Source organism: Nicotiana attenuata, chromosome 9 (genome assembly GCF_001879085.1).
Source record: "Nicotiana attenuata strain UT chromosome 9, NIATTr2, whole genome shotgun sequence".
NCBI lineage: Eukaryota > Viridiplantae > Streptophyta > Magnoliopsida > Solanales > Solanaceae > Nicotiana > Nicotiana attenuata.
This window is the reverse complement of record NC_031997.1, coordinates 27,222,942-27,244,602: the sequence shown is the minus strand read 5'-3', so window position 1 is coordinate 27,244,602 and position 21,661 is coordinate 27,222,942. Positions and strand designations below refer to the sequence as shown.

The window sequence follows — 21,661 nt, the reverse complement described above, 5'->3', positions numbered from 1 at the left end:
GCAGGTAACAATCTCACTTCCTTCTATCTTCTTTACTATTTATATTTTGAAGTAAATAACTTTGGTTTTATCCCTTCTTTATACCAACCTTCTTGCCTCCGAGGGCCTGCAAAGGTTGATCCTGGACAAGCAAGAGCTTGCTTCAGAATGAGATCAACTTTTGGCTGAAAGGAATCAGCTTGCCAAGCGCCTCCCGGTGCTGGAGGCAAAAATCGCTCAAATGGATGAGCTCGAGGCCCGAGTGCAGCAGTCTGAACAAGACAGGATGGCTCATCGCTATTAAGCTGCCCAGCTGCATGAAAACCTTAAGGAAGCAAAGGCTAAGTGGGCTGAGCTTCATGATACCGTGACTACTGCTGTCGAGCGTGAGTATTCCTTCATGGAACAAGTTATTAACTTGGAGGCTAGATTACACTCCAAAACTGAGGAGACTAGTGTTGCCAAGAAGAGGAGAGCAAAAATAGAAGAAAGACTCAAAAGAGTCATGGAGCAGAATCGATTTCACTCAACCACCAACATTGAGCTTGATTCCAAAATCAGCACAATGAAAGTTGAAAATGAAAAGCTAGAATCCCAGATTAATAAGCTCCGAGCAAAACTCCAGGACTAAGAAGATTCCCTCGTCTTTGAGAAAACCTATGCCATATATCATACGAAGAGGGAGACATTAGAGGAGGCCAAAGAAGACATTGCCAACATTGAAGACTCATCTTTCCCTTCGGGTTTTGGCAGCAAGAACTAATGTATATATTGTTTTCTTTACCTTTTGTAATTACGCCAAAACTTTTTACTAAGTTTGGCGCTTTGAATAATAAAAGAAACTTGTTTCCTAAGTGTTGTGCAAAAGATATTCTTTTTTCATTTAGTTGACAGAGCTTCGAAATTATTTTTCGCATTCATAGCTTTTGATTTCGGGCATAAACACTTCCAGAACCTATCCTTTACTATGAGGGTTTCATAAGAGAGGGCCCTTATATTTACGGTGCTCTTGAAGAGTATGTCTCATGTTAATTCTGGCACAAGCATTTGAAGTTTTTGCTAACTTTCAAACGATAAAATAAATTAACTTACCATTTGGAAAAGAAAAAGATAAAAATAAAAGGAATTTGATTTATTCCTCTTATCTTTAAAAGTATCTTTATATAAACATTCATTTGCTTAAGTAAATAAAGCTGTCAATACATGTGGCTAACTTGTACAAATTATTTCTATGGGATGATCATGTAGTCCCCGGTCTTGATAAGACATTGATTTCGGTTCTAACAGTCCTCGATTTTTGTAACACTTTTAGTATCTTGTCATGTATTATTACCCCCAGTGTTCGGATGCTTGACATGAGAAATCGAACACTAGAAGTCTTGCATTCGTCGACGACACTTCTTTCATAGCGAGCCTTTGCATTACTTCCTCATTAATGGAAACAACTTGTGGATAGATAAACAATCTATTACCAGAGGCCGATGAAAGTGTTGGGAGACGAGTTATGCTATCGGGCCAAAGATTATTTAACCATCCACAAGTTGATTGCCATACGCGTTGTTCCACACAGAGCTTTGCTTTTAGATTCACCAGCTTACTGACGATCCTTCCTTCGTAGTATGCTTTACCTCGCTGCCTCATTAAAAACCTTACCAAAAAATCTAATTGGGATAAAACCTTATCGAAGGGAAAATGAGTGCAGGACATACTTTTAGTACCAGCAATGATCTTCAGCAATAATACCTTTTGAGGTGAGTCACGTTCCAATCGCTTGGCAATTTAGCTCCATCTTGATTTTCCAATTCGTATGAGCCTTTACCAGTTATAGCTGAAATCTGGTAAGGTCCTTCCCATATCGATCCCAAATTTTCGGCGTTGATTTCCCGAGTGCCTTAAGTGACTTTCTTTACAACCAAATCCCCAACTTTGAATTATCGGAGGTTGGCCCTGCGATTGTAATATCTTTCCATCCTTTGCTTTTGTGCCACCATCCTCACATATGCCAGATCCCTGTGTCTAGCTTGATCGGCAACGCTTCACGGTTTGCTTCTTCATTTAATCGAAAAACCTAGGTTCGGTTCCCCTATTTCTACCGGTATTAAAGCTTCTGATTCGTACACGAGCAAAAAGGGTGTTTCTCCCGTGATTGACTTCGCTATGGTCCGATATGCCCATAAAACACCCGGTAGCTCATCCGTCCAATTTCCCTTAGCATCTTCTAACATTTCTTAAGGTTTTGGATAATTACCTTTTTGGTTGAATCCTCTTGTCCATTAGCACTCGGTAGTACGGGGATTACGTAATTCGCTTGATCTTTAAACCTTCCAAAAACTTTGTGACTTTAGAACCTATGAAATGTGGCTCGTTGTCACAAGCAATCTCCTTTAGTATTCCTAATCGGCAGATTATATCGTCCCATATAAAATCAACCACTTCACATTCTCCGATCTTATGGTAACTACCTGCTTCAACTCATTTACTAATAATCAGTTAAAACTAAATGAAATCTTACTTTTCCAGGCCCATATGATAAAAGGACCAACTATGTCCATCCCCCATTTCATGAGCGATCGTGGTGACACCATCGAATGTAGAATTCCGTTGTTTGATGCACTAACTATGCATGGAATTGACATTTGTCACATTTTTGTACCAATGTCTGCACCGGAGTGGTTTCCGCAGATTCCTTCATGGACTTCCCTCATCACGTAGTCCGCCTCCGAGGCCCCTAGACACCAAGCCAATGGTCCTTGGAACGACCTCCTGTATAACTGTCCATCAATAAGACAGTCACGAGCTGCTTTGGTCCATAGTGCCCGGGACACTTTTGGGTCCTCGAGTAATTTACCATGTCTGAGATACTCAATGAACTCGTTCCACCAGTACCAGATTAAGTTGGTTGAATTAACTTCACAGTAGCCATCCACATCTAACACCGAATGCAGCAATTGGACGACCGTACCAAAATCAGATCCTTTCATCTCTGTGGACAAACCCAAATTAGCCAATGCGTCTACCTCCACATTTTCCTCCCTCGAAATATGGACGATTGACCACTCTCTGAATCGTATAAGTAATGTTTGAACCTTGTTCAAGTACTCTTGCATACACTCATCCTTTGTTTCGAAAATTCCTTACACTTGGTTTACCACCAGCTGGGAGTCACACTTTATTTCGATGACCTCGGAACCTAGTCCCCGAGCTAGTTCAAGTCCTGCAACTAAAGCCTCGTACTCGGCTTCATTATTAGTTAATGATACAGTTTTGATGGCCTGCCTTAGGGTTTCCCCCGAAGGATTGATTAGAACTACTCCAAGACCGGGCCCTTTTACGTTAGAGGCTCCATCCATAAACAAAGTTCAAACTCCCGATATCATTTCCGATACCAACACTACTTCTTTAGCAGCCAAAGGCATTAATCCCGGACTTGAATCAGCCACGAGTTTGGCAAAAACTTGTGACTTGATTGCAGTCCAGGGTTTGTATTCTATGTCGAATTCACTAACTTTGACTGCCCATTAAGCAAATGACCCGATAGCTCAGGCTTATGAAGAACATTCCTTAAGGGAAATGTTGTCATAACGGCCATTGGATGACATTGAACATAAGGCCTAAGCTTTCGAGAGGCAACTATGAGAGCTAAGGCCAGTTTTTCTAGGTGCAGATATCATGTCTCCGCTCATGATAGTATTTTACTAATGTAATAAATGGGATATATTAACAGTATTTTCTAGGTCCAATACGGCGCTTACCGCTACTTCCAAGATCGCCAGATATATTAACAGTTGGTCACTCTCCCCCGGTTTTGATAACAACAGAGGGCTGGATAGGTACCTTTTTAGGTCCTTCAGTGCCTGTTGGCATTCCAGAGTCCACACGAAGTCGTTCTTCTTTTTCAAAAGTGAAAAGAAGTGGTGGTACTTCTCCGAGGACCTTGAGATGAACCAGCTTAGAGCCTCCAACCTACCGGTAAACCTTTGTACTTCTTTCACACTTGTCAGCTGGTCCGGGATATCCTTGATGGCTTTGATTTTGTCGATGTTTACTTCGATCCCTCTTTGTGAGACCAGAAAACCCCAAGAATTTACCGGAGCCAACCCCAATACACACTTCTCTGAGTTGAGCTTCATGTTGTACTTCCTCAGAATGTCAAACGTCTCTTAGAGATTTTCCAGATGATCTCCTGCATTAAGAGACTTAACTAACATGTCGTCAATATAGACTTCCATCATCTTACCTATCTGTTCTTCAAACATCTTATTAATGAGCCTCCGATAAGTGGCTCTGGCATTTTAAGCCCGAAAGGCATCACATTATAGAAATATGTGCCAAAGTTTGTGATGAAAGAAGTCTTCTCTTGATTTTTGGGTTCATCCTAATTTAATTATATCCGGAGTAAACATCAAGATAACTCATTAACTCATGCGCGGCCGTAGCATCAATCATTTGATTGATGATTGGCAACGGGAATGAGTCTTTGGGGCACACCTTATTTAAATCCGCAGAGTCTACACACATCATAAATTTATTATACTTTTTAGGCACTACTACTAAGTTAGATAGCCACTCCGGGTATTTAACCTCTCAAATCGAAGTGATGTTAAGTAATCGGGTTACATCTTCCTTAATAAACCTATTTCTGACCTCTGCTATCGGGCGTTTATTTTGCCTTACAGGTAGAAGTTTAGATCCAGACTCGGTTTGTGGACCGCCACCTCCAATGGAATACCTGTCATATCTGAATGCGACCACGCGAAGCAGTCAGCATTAGATTTAAGAAAACCTATAAGTTTAACCTAAGTTCGGGACTCAACCCCGTTCCTAGATGGAATTTCCTTTTTAAAAGTTCTTTGAATAAAGTCACTTGTTCAAGCTCTTTTGTGGTTGATTTGGTCGCATCTGTCTCCTATGATACCTGAAAAGATCTTGGTACCTGATATAATTCCGATGGCTCCTCATTTTTATCATCTTCGATCGGAATGGAAGAAGACACCGGTTCCTATAAATGCTATTTGCTGGTTTCCTCGCCCCTGCTACTGGAAATGGTAACTGTGTTCATCTCCCTTGCAGCCTGTTGATCTCCTCTGATCTTCTTGACCCCTTCTGGCATCGGAAACTTTAACAGTTGATGGTAGGTCGAAGGTACGTCCTTTGTTTTATGTATCCACAGCCTTCCGAGGATTACATTATAGCCCATGTGGCCATCTACCACTTTGATCAGTGTGGTCTTCGTTACACTTTCAGCATGTGTGGGCAGCAAAATTTCTCCTCGGGTCATCACACTCGTTAGGTTGAAGCCGGCTAGAAGTTTTGTTGCCGGAATGATATTTTCGGCTAACTTCGCTTGCTCCAAAAGTCTCTATTGAATGATGTTGGTCGAACTTCCTGGATCAACCAAAACACGCTTAATCTTGAAATCTAAAATATTCAGTAAGATTACCAAAGCATCATTGTGTGGTAGAAGAAGTCCATCTGCATCCTCCTCTATGAAGGTGATGTCATCTTCTGAGCTTTCTTGGACTCTCCTGCCATGAGTCAGTGATATCTTCGTTTTTTTTTCCACCGAAAATGTTACTCCATTGACCTCATCCCCTCCGAACATCATGTTGATTGTCATCTGAGAAGACCATGCTGCTGGCTTTGATGGCCCCGCATTGTCCCGGTCTCTTCCATATTTGTTTTTAGTGTGATCACTAAAAAACTCTCTGAGGTGACCATTCTTCAACAATGTCGCCACCTTTTCACGAAGACGTTGGTAGTCCCCAATCTTATGGTCATGAGTCCTGTAATATTCACACCATAGATTGTGATCCCTTTGGCTAGGATCCGACCGGACTGGCTTCGGGAACTGAGCTTCTTTACTAGTCCTCATTACCGTCAACATTTCTACCAGGCTAATATTGAATTTTTAGTCGGATAGCCTGGGGGACGATGAATATCGAGACCCCGGTGCCTCTTTCTCCTGCAATGATCTGCTACTCCAACCGCGATCCGTCCTTCTATCAGAAATGAACCAATCCAATGAATGGAATCCCTTGTTACCACGCCCGTTGGCTCTCTCGTAAGGTTGAAAAAGACTCCTAGAGTGTGTTCGATCCACATCAAAATCATTTTCAATTTTATCTAGATTCCAATCGCGACTCCTTCCTTTGGAGGATGCGGAGGAACCAAGTTGATCATCTTTTACCCTTATCTTCGACTCGTAGCAATTGTGAACATCTGCCCATGTGATTGTCTGAAACACGAGCAAGCTCTCCTTCAATTTACGGGAGGCATTGGAACTCAACGAATTGAGATCCTTGGTAAACGCCTTCGCTGCCCACTCGTCCGGAATCGCTGGTAACAGCATCCTTTCTTTTTGGAACCGGATCACAAATTCTCGCAGCAGCTCGGATTCTCCTTGCAAAATTCTGAATGTATCTGCCTTCCTGGCCTGGACCTTTCTTGCTCCAGCATGAGCTTTGATGAATGTATCTGCAAGTATTTAAGAAGTGATTGAATTCTCAGGTAAGAGAGAATACCATGTCAGGGCACCCTTCGTGAGAGTTTCGCCAAACTTTTTCAACAAAACCGACTCGATCTCATGCTGAGCCAAGTCGTTTCCTTTAACTGTTGTGGTGTAGGTCGTGATGTGCTCCTATGGGTCCGATGTCCGATCATACTTCAGAATATCCGGCATCTTACACCTCTTTGGGATCTGCTCTGGTGTCGTGCTTGGCTTAAACGGCAAATAAGTATGCTTCCTCGTATTTAGATCTTTTAACACCGGCGACGCGCCTGGGATCTGATCCATCCGAGCATGAAACTCCTTCGCTTTTTGGTCCTTTCGTTGATTAATTTCTCTCATGAATCTCACGAGCTTGATTTTGAAAGGATCATTCAAGTTGTTATTCCCAGATCCACTATCGATCCCTCTGGCTTCGTCAAAACCGACTTCATCCCTTGGAGTGTTGTTATCGGTTCTTTGAGCCGTCTGATTTGCGGGAACAATGGGAGAAACCGGAGCCCTTCCATTAGCGTTATTGGAAGCATCCGATAACGCCTGCTTTAATTCCGTCATCACACGATCTTGAGGTGATCCATAATCGTCTTTTGTTGTCCTCTCAAGATTTTGACTGCTTCGCCAACGTGCTCATCCTCCGCATCATCAGGAGTCGGGCCCTGCACATGCTGAGGATATTGTCCTCCGCGAACCGGGGTTAGTTCGTCCCCTTCATTGTGGGTTTCGATGATTGAATCATCTTGCTAGAACACATCTTCTCGTTCATCGTGTGCTCGAACATTGTAAGCATTGTTGATATCATTAGCTACCATATCTGATTTTTACTAAGGAAAGGATCGAAACTTGTTAGTAACAAACGAATGGATCAAAGCAATTACGCAACTGTCTATGCCAAACCGTTTGCCCGTAAAATGGTACAGTTGAATTTATAGCGTGGTTTATAGATAAGTAAAACGATTTAACCCAAAAATAATAAGTAAAGGAGAACAAAAGTAAGATTGCCAAATAAAATTAAAGAATATAACAAGCCTGACTCAAAACCTAGCCTTTTTGATGACGAGAGTGAATGCAATGTTCAAGTATTAAAATTGAGCGTAATATGACAATAAATTATAGCTTTTTGTGTACAGAATATTTCGTGTTTACAATGGATGCTAATCCTTCTATTTTATAGCCATTGATGGTGCATAACGGTTGGTTATAAATACAGATATTCTCCGTAGCGACTGCCTATTGAATGTCACCCGATGGCAATGCTTTGAGTATTTGCTACGGGCTGCTCTGTCTTCGGGGCTTGTTTAACACTGATTGCACTCTTGCATCCTGTGTCAGCTACTTACTTACTCACATACCATCTGTCTTTAGTTCCACGTGTCACTTCGTCATTCGCTCAACTGTCATTAATCAATTTTACTCCATACAACACACAATTCCAATATTAGGTTCGATAGAAAGCTTGAACATCAGATGTGACATTTTCTTATTTTTTGAATCCTTTAATTAAAATTTCTAGACTCCGCGTGTCATTCAAAGAAGGGGGCATGTAATCCAAACTTTGGAGAGATAGTGATTACACGGATTAGAAGTTGGAAACATAATGGGAGACGGGATCACCTGAGACATAAACACCCTAATTTATGTACATTATTATTATTATTATTCCTAGAAGAGACAAAATAAAGGCAGGTTTCGATCAAAATCACATGAATGATTGTCTCCAACTTAACCAGGTGTCCGTCCAAACTAGTAAACTACAAGAATATACATAGAGAAAATAGTACTAAGATGAAAAGTGGTCATTATTATAAAGGGTATCAAACCAGAAAGCTTTAATATATATATTTAATAAAAAAGAGTGGGTACTTTTGTCTTCATCCTACCTAATACCGTTTCTCCATTATTCAATTGGCATTCCGTGTTCGATGCGTGTGATGAATTGTCGAATTAAATAATGTCCGTTCAATCAATACTTTGTCATAAAAAGAATTTAATTAAAAGTATCGAATTTTTTAAGTTCAATATAGTTTGATAAGTTCCCCCACTACGTTACATACTTCTCTTGTCCGGGTGGCTCAAACGCATTTGAGGCCTAAGGCCAAAGTTTATGCCTAAATATTTATAAGAACGTTATAATATACATTTTTATTTAAAAACTATTCTTCTAGCTTTATAAGATACAAAGTTGATAAAAAAAATTTATAATCGATTCTTTTCTAATAATTTCTTTTCAATTGATAATATAGCCAAGACATTTAATCTTTCTTAAGACATTGCTAATCTTAGGTAAGATTTTATCAATTTTAATTTTGTTCTTTCTACTAAAGCAACTGTTATATGAACTGTTCATCTACGGAACATTCTCCTACATCTTTTCGATTTAGTTTTTTTATTGTTTATCAAAACTTTATCAAGAGCTTTTTGAAATTTTATTAAATTTTCAACTTTTCTTTTCTTTTGGATTTTTGAATAACTGAATTCATATTTTCTTGTTGACATATTTAAATTCTAAAAAAAAAAACGATATGTATGGAGTAAAATTAAAGAAATACCAAATAACAAATAAAAATAATACTAGAAAGTTAAAACCCGATTACTGATTCAAGGAGTTTGAAGAATGAAGACTTTGATTCCAATATATCTAGTTGTATGGAGTAAAATTAATGAAATACCAAATAATAAATAAAAATAATACTAGAAAGTTAAAACCCGATTACTGATTCAAGAAGTTTGAAGAATGAAGACTTTGATTCCAATATATCTAGTTGTTGCTTGTCTATTTCAAAATTCTTGCTCTAAATCTTGAAAACTATACTACATTTGTTTATAGAGTAATAGAAGTATAGAATTATTGGAATCTTAAAAATATTTTGAACTAATAATTTTTTGGTGAAAGAAGATGAATAATAAATTTTTTTAGAAAGAAAGAAATATTGGAGAAACAATTCAAGAAGTTGAGCAAGAATAAAGAGAAAGCAAAAAGGTATGTATGTTCTGGAATATGAAGAGTAAGATTGAAACATTGAGAAAGGAGAAAAAAGTGGAATTGCTTTTTTTTTTTTTTGGTTAAAAGGATGATTTTATAGATAATACTAGTCTGTTACAAGTGCTCTATTATGAGCCATCATTACGGGAGTAGAAGTACTAGTAGTAGTAGCGTCTTCTATATGAAGTACGCTTAGGTTTCCAAGCCGAGCCAAGTTATTACACATAGAAACTGATACTATTTTTTCTTTAGGTACTGCTTCCTTATCAGCTTGCAAACTGTTGTATACGGTTGTAGGCTGATGCCAGAATACTGAAAGATGGTTGCACATGGCTTGCTTGGATACTTTCTTGGCCAAAAAGTGAGCTGCATTGTTTCCCTCGCGAAAGGTACGCCGGACCACTGAATTCCCAACTTCTTCAATAGGCACCTGCAAGAATTTATTAGTATTTGATAAATAGGGATGCAATGTTCCAGCAGGTGTAAGGCTTCAGTGGAGTCGGTTTTGATTTCAATTGGCCTCAAAGTATGAGTTGCTGCTAGTTGCAGCCCTTGTTGCAATGCTAATAATTACATATGTGTGAACTATTCATTTATCATTTTTAAGTAAGTCAAATCTTTATTTTATTTACATGTCTAAAAGGTTTTTTTTTTCTTTTATATGAAAAGTACAAAAGTATTATATATTTTTTTTTAAATACCTATAAAATATATATTATTTCAAAAAAATGGGCCCCCATACCTTACCCGTTAGAGCCGGCCTTGCTCTTGTCAAATTATCCGTTCATGTGGATTATAAACAGTTAGTAACCCTGCACGGCTGCAATTGATTTCTAAATACCAAGATGATTGGGTAAAATTAATTACACTGTTAGGAATAAGCTTGGATCCATTGTTATGAATATTACTCAGAGATCGAACATAAGGGGAAATGATTGAAGTTATATATTATACGGAAAAGAGTCAAATAAATTCTTGTACTATGAGAAAAGGTTTAAATATACCCTTCGTTGTACTTTCAGTATGCCCCTACCGTATTACAATTGGTTCAAATATACCCCTCTTCCGCTAAGTTTGTCCAAGGTGGACATCCAATCCTAATTCCTACATGACACTATCATTTGATGAGGTGGATGTCACGTAGCATGCCACCTCAGTGCCCCTAACCCATTTTATCCCTCCCCTATTTGTTTTTCCACCACTAAGATTTTCTTCGAGGGGAAGGAAAGTTTAGTGATGGAAAAAAATAGAAGGGAGGGGTAAAATGGGTTAGGGGCGCTGAGGTGGCATGCCACGTGACATCCACCTCATCAAATGTTAGTGCCACGTAGGATTGGATGTCCACCTTGGACAAACTTAACGAAAGAGGGATATATTTGAACCAATAATATTACGGCAGTGATATATATGGCCCGAAAGTATAACGAGGGATATATTTAAATATTTTCTCATAGTAGAAAGGTATATTTGACCCTTCTCCGTATATTATAAGTAGCTATTGTGCGTGCTTTAACCAATATGTTGTAGTATGTTGGTGACTATATTTTTGAATTATGTACCAATGTTTAGTGTAGACATCTACTTTATAAACGATCTAATTATGTAAAACATTGATCATGTATAAAAGTCAAAGTCGTAAAAACATTCTCGAGCTTGACAGCAAAAAGCAGAGAGAGATGCCGCTACATCTAGCTTAGCCTATCCAATATCCGGATTCAAAAATACTTTTATTTGCTGATTTTCCTCCAGTATACTGGAGCTCATGTAAAACGAGTTGTAAAATGAGAAGATGAAACACTGAAATTCAAATAAGATAGAGCCTAGAGGAACTAGTATATTATACAAAGCGAAATCATATAAAGTATCACTATTGAATAAAAACAAATATATCTGATTCCATTTTATAACCCAAAAATGGAATCAAACACAATGTCAATAAAATATATATGACTAAAGAAACCCTTATTAAAATGTTAATAAAATGAAAAAGTCATGATCATAATCACCAGAGTTTAAAGTTTCCTCTTCCATTAGCTTCCTTTCACTTTCTGCGGAGGGGGAATATAATATCATCTGGATTCTGCTAGTAGTGGGTTGATGAAGCCAAAAAAAAAAAAAAGTGTACGGACCATAGTACAACCAATATACTATGATGATGATAATACTGGAAATTATTTCTGCTTCCCTTTCTTAATTCGTATTCATCATGAAGAGTTCCATTACAGGCAGCATACTACGAAATGAATCAGGATTTCATAAATGAATGTAGTAAATAAATTATATGTAATGTCTTTAACGTTCGAGATTTCATGTGAGTTGTTAGCAAATATATAATATAACAAGCTAAGTCTTGACTTCAAATTTCATTATTATCCTTTTATCTATAATTTTCATATGTTTGCCCATGAAAATAATCACGTTCGCATTTTGGAGGACTTTTTGCAGATAATTATGTATAAAAAAAAATATATACTTTCTCTAGTTGTTCAAAATTTCAGATAAAAGGTGATCACATATTTCCACAGAAATATCTTTATCACTTTTTGAGTTTTCCCCAAGCTGACCGTAAAAATTGCACGGGCGCTCTATTTGCTCGCCCCCATTTAACTTATGCCCATTTTTTTTAAAACTTTTAACTTGTATCCACTTTTTAAATAACTTCAGCCTCCTTTCTCCTCCTCCTTCTCCTCCTTCATTTTCTTCTTCTTCTTCTTTCATTACCGTCAGGCCCGACTAGTTTCACCTTGTACGTTGCCATTGCTGATACTTTGAAGGTAAAGGAAGACTTCATGCCGAATGCTTTGGAAATACTCTTTACAGAACTTAAAGCACGTCGCTGCCTAGTGAAAGTAGAGGATTGTATTGATGGTGCACCTTTGAGCAAGCTAGACGAAGAAACGCTAACAGCTGACATGTTTGCACCTGCAATACTAAACAAAAGCTTATATTTATTTTATAACTGGCAAGAGCTGAAGTTTCCCGGTTACTAAATAAAAACTTCAGCTCTAGAGCTGAAGTTTCCCGATTACTAAACAAAAACTTATAAAATAAAAACTTCAGCTCTAGAGCTGAAGTTTTTATTTTATAACTGGAGCTGAAGTTTCCCGATTACTAAACAAAAACTTATAAAATAAAACTTCAGCTCTAGAGCTGAAGTTCGCGAGTTACAAAACAAAAACTTCAGCTCTAGAGCTGAACTTCAGGCCCGGCTACTAAAATGCTGAAGTTTTGTGTGATTGCCTTTGCTACTTCAGCCCCGTATGCTGAAGTTATGTGAAAAAAGCGGGTACGCTTGCAATTTTTTTTGCAAAGTGGGCACAGGTTAAAATATGGCACAAAAAGCGGGTATAGATGCAAATGCCCCAAGCTGACCTCAACTGTTAAAATGTCATGGTTTTATCTTCAAAACTATAGCATTGTAAACTAAGAGGATTAGAAGGACCGTTAAATTTGGCCCAAGCCCAAATGAGCCGTCCAACCTATTCAAGGTTGGATTGGTTATTGACTCGCCCATTTATTAAACTCAGTGCATCTTGACCCAATTCATCTCAACTTATTTAAAATTGGATTGATTTTTAGCTCTAATTGATCAATGAGTAACTCTTCCAAAATATCTTAGAATAATTCTTTTATGTTTGATATGTTGTATATGGCCATAACAAAAGTAAGAAAATCTTATTAGTAATTATACAATTTATTAAAAAAAAACACATATAAATTAAAGTTTGGTGAGAGTTGTGCTAGTTTGGCTATGACCCAAATTTAGCCCATTTTGATCCAGTTCATCTCAGCCCAAGTAACTTTTGAGTGACTTGCCCATTCATCGACTCAACGCATTTTGACCCGTCCAAAATCGATCTGACCTGCCCATTTGACACCTCTGTGCCCCAAAGAGGAAAGAAACAAGGCTGTCATCATTCAGAAGCAGACAATAAACTGAATGAAAATGGACAATGTGTAGTGGTTCTAACATTAAAAGACCTAGGATATTAGTAGGTTTACGCTTGGAGATGAAGTCCTTTTTGCAATTGGTTAGCCTGGCTTTCAAAGGGACGTCTAACTTGTCTATAAATCTTAATCATTCTCCACCAATATAACTATTCTTCTTTTTTGACTCTTTTTTCCTCACTGGCTTCCAGATTTATTTTTCTGATCTAGTACATATTTTCTTTTTCTTCTTTTGTTATTCTTACGTATTTGACAAAAGATTCAAGTACGAGTGTTATGTTTATACGTATCATGAGATCTAATGATATAAAAATAATTTTGAATGAAAACATTGAGTATCTTTTTTTTCTTTTATCTTTTTGTAAAGAATTGAAAGCTTGATACTCTTCATTACATCACATACAACTAGCTTCTCAATTTAGGGAATCTAAACTATTTAATTAGGTGCTAGAACCCATATCTGAGAATGTGGCAGTACAAGTTCATGGTCAAAGATTTATATATATATATATATATATATATATATATATAAGTTTGTTGTGGAAGTTTTTGGAAAGTACAAATATTTAAGTTGTGAACGTATTTAACTTTGCTTCCGTGTTGCTTCGTACGAATGGATTGAACAAAATCTCAAAAAATGTTTCACCATCATCGACCTTTCATTTCATTGATCTAGATCTCCAAATATTTTCAAAGGACTAATTAAGAACCCATTGGATATTTGATCAGCAAGATTAACAAAATATTAACACTCAACAAAATTGAACTTCCTTTGCCAACTACGTACGTGCTATATATGATCGTATTTCCTCCTGTTTGCCATAAAAATATAATGTTCTTAGTTGATTTAGACATGTTATTGGTATCATGTTGGTATGCTTCCTACGTCTATTGAAACTCTTGATGATGAACAAGAAATACTCTAATGTTGTTTGATAAGTGCGCAATTAATTGACTGAGAAGCCCCCATCTTTTACAGCATGATGATTTATGAGCATGATGAGCACTCATAGCCTTATTGCCCTTATTTTTTCTTATAGAATTAAAAACAATTAATCTTAGGTTGAACTATATATAGGTTTTGTAATATGCTCAATCTAGAAAATGAACGCATAAAACTGAAATTGAATTCCAAAAGTTATGCACAAGAAAGTACGAATTTCAGAGGTCAAAAAACATCCTCAACAAATTCATCAAACAAAACATATAATTTACCCTTAATAATTTCCAAATGATTTAGTTTGCATTTAATTTTCACCATGAAGAGCAAGTACCAAAGTTTAGGATGGTGCTGAGCATGTGATGCTCCACTTAAAGTCACTGTAGCTCATAAAAGTTAAAAGACGCGTATACTCACAACTTTTAATAAGGGAGTACTTGTTAAGAAAAATCAACATTAGTTCTAACTAAACTTCAAAAAGTAATTAGTTGATGAGTTAGAAAATTGTCCAAATTCAAAGATATAAATGAGTTTGGTTGTGTACCATAATAAGAAAATGGACATTGTGACTAGCTCAACCCGACAAAACTAACTCATAAAGTGAAATTGTTCAAGATCATATAAGAGAAAATAGTAGATTACCTCAATCAGCGTGGGACTTTAAACTGTACAATTACTAAAAGAGTTTAAGTTTTATACATTTTCAATGTTAGAAATTTTTATATTATCGAGTCGTCTTTACATGTTGTAGCAGGCAACCTGCTTTATTTTAAAGATTATAAATATTACATTTAAATGAGGGTTAATTACTTGTATATATCATTCGAATACATAATTTAAACTCTTACCAGAAATAGCAAAACATGTAAAAGGCCATGGAAATTTCGTTTGTCACACCTCTTTTAGCCAAACCAATGGGGGCCGAGCGTGCAAAAGGAAGTGCTGTATCCACAATATCCGAGCTGCATTATAAGTAGTCTGATTAAGTCCTATATATAGACAATATTCCCTTCTTTGATTCCCCCTGTCCTTCTCTGCATATACTCACATGTTCTTTGAAGAAATATTAAGGAATAGGCATTATGATCTCCAACGTTGTACCTGTTCCAAATGGAGAAATTATTTCTCAACATGACCAAAAGAAGCAGAAACCTAAACTTTCCTTTATTGATATTGTTTCATCTCTCAAGGATAGAACAAGCAAGTGTGATATGAGGAAAATAATACATAGTGTTAAAGTTGGGCTGGCTTTGGTATTGGTGTCGCTTTTATATCTTTTGGATCCTCTGTTCCAGAAAGTTGGACAAAATGCCATGTGGGCTATTATGACTGTTGTAGTTGTCTTCGAGTTCTACGCAGGTTTATCATTTAACTATGGTGACATAGTGTAAAAATTTCTATCATATACTTATGTTTTCCCTATTAGTATAAATAAATTAATTCCAATGATGTCAGGTGCTACACTAAGCAAAGGCATAAACCGAGCGATTGGTACAGTATTGGGCGGAGGATTGGGATGTATGGCTGCAATTTTAGCTGACAAAAGTGGAGAAATTGGCGGAGCCTTAGTTGTTGGCATCTCTGTGATTGTCATTGGTAAATATTGTCCTCACAATAATAATGTTACTAAAATGAAGCTAATAATAAGAGTTTAACTTCTAACTATACATTAACAGTGTAATTTAATCTACTATAACAGATTATCTAATTTATTTTTAGATTACTAGTTCACTTATTTCAGGCTACAACTTTCACTTAATTTGGACATTATATTATACTTAAATATCAGGTCGCCTACAAAAAACTACACGTAACTATCCATACTAAAAGTTGAAAAATAAAACAGATAACCTGCTATATCAGTTAAAGTGAAAAACTTCCTTACACTGTCAGAATATATAACTTGTTTCCTAATAATAAAGGTATATATATATAACAATAATGGTAATATTATAAACAGGTGCTGGTGCAACGTACTCAAGGATGATACCAAGCGTGAAGAAGAGATATGACTATGGAGTTATGATCTTCATATTGACATTCAATTTGGTAGTAGTGTCTGGAGTAAGAGCTGACAAAATCATGAAATTGGCTGGAGAGAGACTTTCCACCATTGGTATGGGTTTTGCTGTCTGCATATTTACAAGTTTCATCTACCCCATCTGGGCTAGTGATGAACTTCATTCCTCCACTGCTTCTAAGTTTGATAAACTTGCCTCTTCTATCCAAGGTAACATTCCATATTTATTTATTTCCTCCCAATATATTATATATCTTTTTACGTAAATGAACATGAACAATTAATCCATTGCCATCTTAATTTTAGGCTTAGTAATAGTCTTGAAATAATGGATTGACTATTTAAAGATTTATCTTATTATTAGTGTAGTTTAACCTGTGATACCACGCTAATTAACATTTTTTTACCAGATTAGTAAATAGTAGTAATACTTATGATCGAAATTTGCTTGTTACCTTTACAAATGACTTGATTTTGCAAATATTTTGCACCGCCAGTGCATAAAATTAAACTTAAACTTAGAACTAATATACTACTTTTGAAAATTTTCCTAATGTATATATCTTACTCATTGGTTGTGATTTTTAACGTGTTTCTCGTAAATTTTCAGGGTGCTTAGAGGAATATTTTAAGATAGCCGATGATAAAGAAAAACAACCAACTATTGACGTCAGTGGATGCAAATCAGTGCTGCATTCCAAGTCCAGTGATGAGTCACTGGTATATTATACTTTAACAATTCTTACTAGGAAAGCAATTATGTTGGATATAAATATTTTATTAAAATAATAATAATATGAGAACTATTTCAGTCAAATTTTGCGAAGTGGGAACCTTGGCATGGGAAATTTGGATTCTTTTATCCATGGGAGAAGTACTTGCAAATTGGAGAGGTTCTAAGGGAGCTTGCGGCATCCGTTCTCTCATTCAAAGGTTGTGTTCAATCAGTCAGACAGGTAAAAATACTGAAACACTTAATTTTATTTCGTTTTCCTTTCAAAATATTAAGAACTTGTTTAAGAAATAATCAATGGTTATTTCTTAAAGAAGCTTTGGAATGAAAGAAGTACTATCTCCGGTCTATCTTATCTGTCTTTTAAGATTTTTGCACACTATTTAAGAATGACATTCAAGACCCTTAATTATAAGAATTTTTATAGTACCTGCAAAAACCACCAAATTAAACGTCTCACTTAATTGTAAGTTTTCCTAAAATATTAAATATATTGAACAAATTCAGGTTGCCAACATATAATAGAGTATATAGACCGGAAGTAGTACTTTCTTGTTTAGATTTTCACTTTTCTTCAATTTATTCGTCCAAAAGTTGACTCAAAATTTCATGTTACTTTCTATTTGGTACTGATGAGCAGCCATCCACAACACAAAGAGACAGCATAAAGGAGCTATGTGAAACAATAGGATTGTCAATTGCATGGATTTTGAAAGAGGTTGGAGAGAGCATAAGGGACATGAAAATATGTCGTACTAAAGTTTTGATAAGTCCGAGAACACAATGCATGATACAGGAGCTAAGTCTCCTTGTAAAAACATTGGAGAATTCGACTGAAAATCTTGGGTTGGCAAGCTTTATATTTCATTTGTTAGAGTTGGTGGAGAAGGTAGAAATGGTGGCTATAAAAGTGGAAGAACTTGGTGAAATTGCTCGGTTTCACAACAAAAAAGTTGATGTCTGACTTTAATCTACTCAGCTGTAAATTACTGGTGCCCCTATATAATAGAAATATGGGCAGTACCGCAGTACGATAAAGAGACAAGCGCTACTCCATTAGTTGGGAAAATTATGATCCAGCCGAGCTACCATTTTGAGTTTATGGGTTATGGGTTCGAGAATAAGCTAACTTACTGGCCATTCTAAATAAATTATTTATATATATAAATTAAATTTTTAGCACAAATATAAAAATTGGGTCAAAGCTACTGAATCCTGCCCACGTGACATATATCATATACTGATAAGGTATCGTAGAGTTTTGATTCATTTCTTTAAGAAAAACACTCAGTCGTCCTCTATGATACCAACATGGTATATCATACTAACAGGGTATCAAAGAGGACTTGTAAAAGAAACTCATTAGTCTTCTATAATACTCGCGTAGTATATATTACATACTATCAGGATATCATTGAGGACCGGTTAATTCCTTTAAAAAAAAGTAGTAGCAGTATAGTGTTGTAATTAATTATATACTCTTGAATTAATTATTGTATACCAATATGGTATACAGTATAACATTTTGATATATAATAAATTTTGTCTTTTTGCTAGTTCAACTCAATTTTGACATAAATTCGAAAATCAGTATTACCACCATAATCTACACATTTAATAATAACATCCAATGAATTTCAATTGCAAAACACTCCAAGCACACACAAAAAATTAGATACAATTTTCAACTTATACACATGAAATTTTAATTATTATTTTTTTCATATTTGATATTGTATCGACTACTTTGAAGTGTTTCTACTAAATCCATGTAAGCACAAACTTTTAATTGACATGAGGAAGAATCCATTGTTGAGCGGCAAAAATAATTATTTCCCTTTACATAATGTCAAAATTTTAAAATTAGCCAGCAATTAATAAAGATTGGAGTTAATTTCCAAAAGCACCCAAATTAAGCTAACTCAAGTCAATAATTTCTAAAGATCGTGTGTTAATTATTTCTGAGCTTTACCTTTAATATGCCTTTCAAGAAGTAATTTTATGTAACAAAGAAAAATGGCAATTATTCAAGAGAGAGGTATAAAGCCTTTTAATGAATAAAAAAAGAAACAAAAAATAATAGAAATCATGGATTGGGTGTATTTATAAAAATAAAGTAGGACAATAGTGAGCAATAATACCGAAATGATCGAATCAAATTTTGGCATATTGGAAAAAGCAGCGAAAGTGCAAAGATGATTTTTTTGGTTTATTGAGAAGGGATTGGTCAGTGAAATTTTGGTCTGAATTAGTTTGAAAAATTAAATATGGTGAAGATGAATTAGATAAGGAACTTTGGTGAGAAGAGAGAAGAGTGAGGTTTTAAAAAGAGAAGGTGAAAAATAACTTAAGGAAAGAACACTACTGGCTACATGAATAAGTTGGTAGGTCTGGTAATTATTTAGGATAAAATGTGTACAAATTGAAACAAAGTTTATAATGGGTAGATACGGGTAATAAATTTGGGCTAAATATGTATCAAATTCCCCTAAAATCATTCCAATTGGGCTCTAACGGGTGGATGCTTTAAGATATTTTTATAGAGAAACGTTTATTTTTAGTCGCATCCGAAATAATAACCGATAAAATATATTATACGTATATATACTTGTTAGCTAACGAATGCAATTGTTTTTGGTCAATTTTGTATTTTAGAATCACCTAAACTTATGCAAAATCAGCCATGTTTTTTGGGAGAAATTCAAAAATAGCCAGTTTTACAAGTGATCATTGCAAAATAGCTACGGTTTCAAAAGAATTTAGCCAGTTTCATGTAAAGATAAATCTGAACGAAAACACTATTCCAAATCCGAAAAATATTCCAGCATAATATACTAGTGCTCCAATCTCTAGTATATTATGCTGGAACTTTTCGCGTGTTGGCATTCCAGCATAATATGCTGAAAGTTCATACACAAGTACACTAATCTCCAGTATATTATGCTGGAACTTTCCGTGATGCACCAAAATAGTGGCTATTTTTTAATGACTTTACAAACGCTGGCTATTTTTCAATTACTAGTCCGAAAACTGACTATCCCGTGCTATTTTTACATATTTTTTTTGTCCTTACTCGGATTAGTCCATGTATACAATTGAAAGTTAGGTTACTTCCTCTATTTCTCTTCTTCAACTCGGCTGCCTCTTGATTGTTAGTCGCCAAACTCGATTTATTGTTGAGTTTGGAGCTCAAATCGTGGTTAGAGTACTTACTTTGTAAGATTTGAGTAGTAAAAATCATATTAAGAAGGTATTCACCATTCTTTGCACTCAAGAAGTGGGTTTGAATTTTCAAACTGATTTTTTTTTTTTTTTCGTTGAGAAATTTGGAGCGTGTTGTTTAGAATTATTGAAAATAGTCTAAGGAGATTGTATATGAAATCTGGAACCTTTTGTGGAGATTTGGTCAGATTTTGAACCAAAAATTACAACTTAAAATCAAACAGAATTTGTCTCGACGTGTTATACGTTTTTATATATTGTTATACAGTTTTATATATACGTATGAAATCTCATGACAGTGAAACATAATTCGGAGTATATAGTATCTGACAAAACAAACCTTTCCGGCAAGTTTTAATTATCAATAATTTGCAAGAAAAGGTTTAATACTTTTGTTTCACAAGGTAGAAATATGGAAAGGGGAAAAAACTAGGGGTGACAATTTGAGCTCAAATCCATCCAATTCGTCCAACGCATAAAGATTAATGGGTTGGGCTACAAATATTTTAGGTCATGGGTCTATTTGGGCTGAACCCAAGGTAATCAATGATTTTTTAGGAAATTTTACCTCCTATATCAAAGGTATACACCCTATTTATTATAAATCAAAATTATTTTAAAAATTATTTTCTATAGCTACCTTTTATATTTTATAGCAAAATAAGTATTTATGGTATATATTACCATTGAGGCATGAAATAAGACATGAAATACGTTATTTATGTTTTTCTTCTCTCTTAGATAACTGGATATACTTATTTTTAAGGTGATTGTCGTTACTGTATTCATGAATACATGGCGCGAATACATGTGAATACATGCGCATACAGCTGGATTGCCCTGATTTTAGGTATTTTTTACTGCTGTATTCATGAATACAGCAGCGAATACATGTGAATACATGCGCGTACAGCTGGACTGTCCTTATTTGAGGCGCTTTTTGCTGCTGTATTCATGAATACATGGCGCGAATACATGTGAATACATGCGCGTACAGATGAACTACCTTGATTTTTTGGCCTTTTTTGCTGCTGTATTCATGAATACAGCAGCGCGAATATACAACTGTAACAACTGAATAGTAGCTATAGGAAGTAATTATCTATATGGTAGCTATAGAAAGTTAATAGCCATTAAACAATAGTGGTTTTTGAAATTTTTTCTAAAATAGCTCATTCTAACACATGAAGTAGCCCAAATGCAATCCATGAAGCTCACAAAAAAAGGGATCTCAACCCAACTTATCAAGAAATTTACTTAGTTGCCCCAATTTTATTTTATTTTTTTGTATTTTCAATTTTCTGATTTTTTATTTTTCTACACCATCCACCCAC

The 21,661-nt window shown here is 35.7% G+C and overlaps 2 protein-coding genes across 2 annotated transcripts; one reads left to right on the top strand and one right to left on the bottom strand.

Moving 5' to 3' along the window:
- Positions 4,988 to 5,851, bottom strand: LOC109232609. The gene is made up of 2 exons (XM_019398369.1): positions 5,420 to 5,851; positions 4,988 to 5,338 (listed from the first exon to the last, which is right to left on the bottom strand). Exons 1-2 carry the CDS (start codon positions 5,849 to 5,851, stop codon positions 4,988 to 4,990), a joined length of 783 nt encoding a protein of 260 aa, XP_019253914.1.
- On the top strand, positions 15,383 to 18,388 carry LOC109232770 (aluminum-activated malate transporter 13-like). The gene is made up of 6 exons (XM_019398502.1): positions 15,383 to 15,711; positions 15,808 to 15,948; positions 16,313 to 16,582; positions 16,983 to 17,092; positions 17,185 to 17,328; positions 17,746 to 18,388. Exons 1-6 carry the CDS (start codon positions 15,435 to 15,437, stop codon positions 18,067 to 18,069), a joined length of 1,266 nt encoding a protein of 421 aa, XP_019254047.1. The 5' UTR covers positions 15,383 to 15,434; the 3' UTR covers positions 18,070 to 18,388.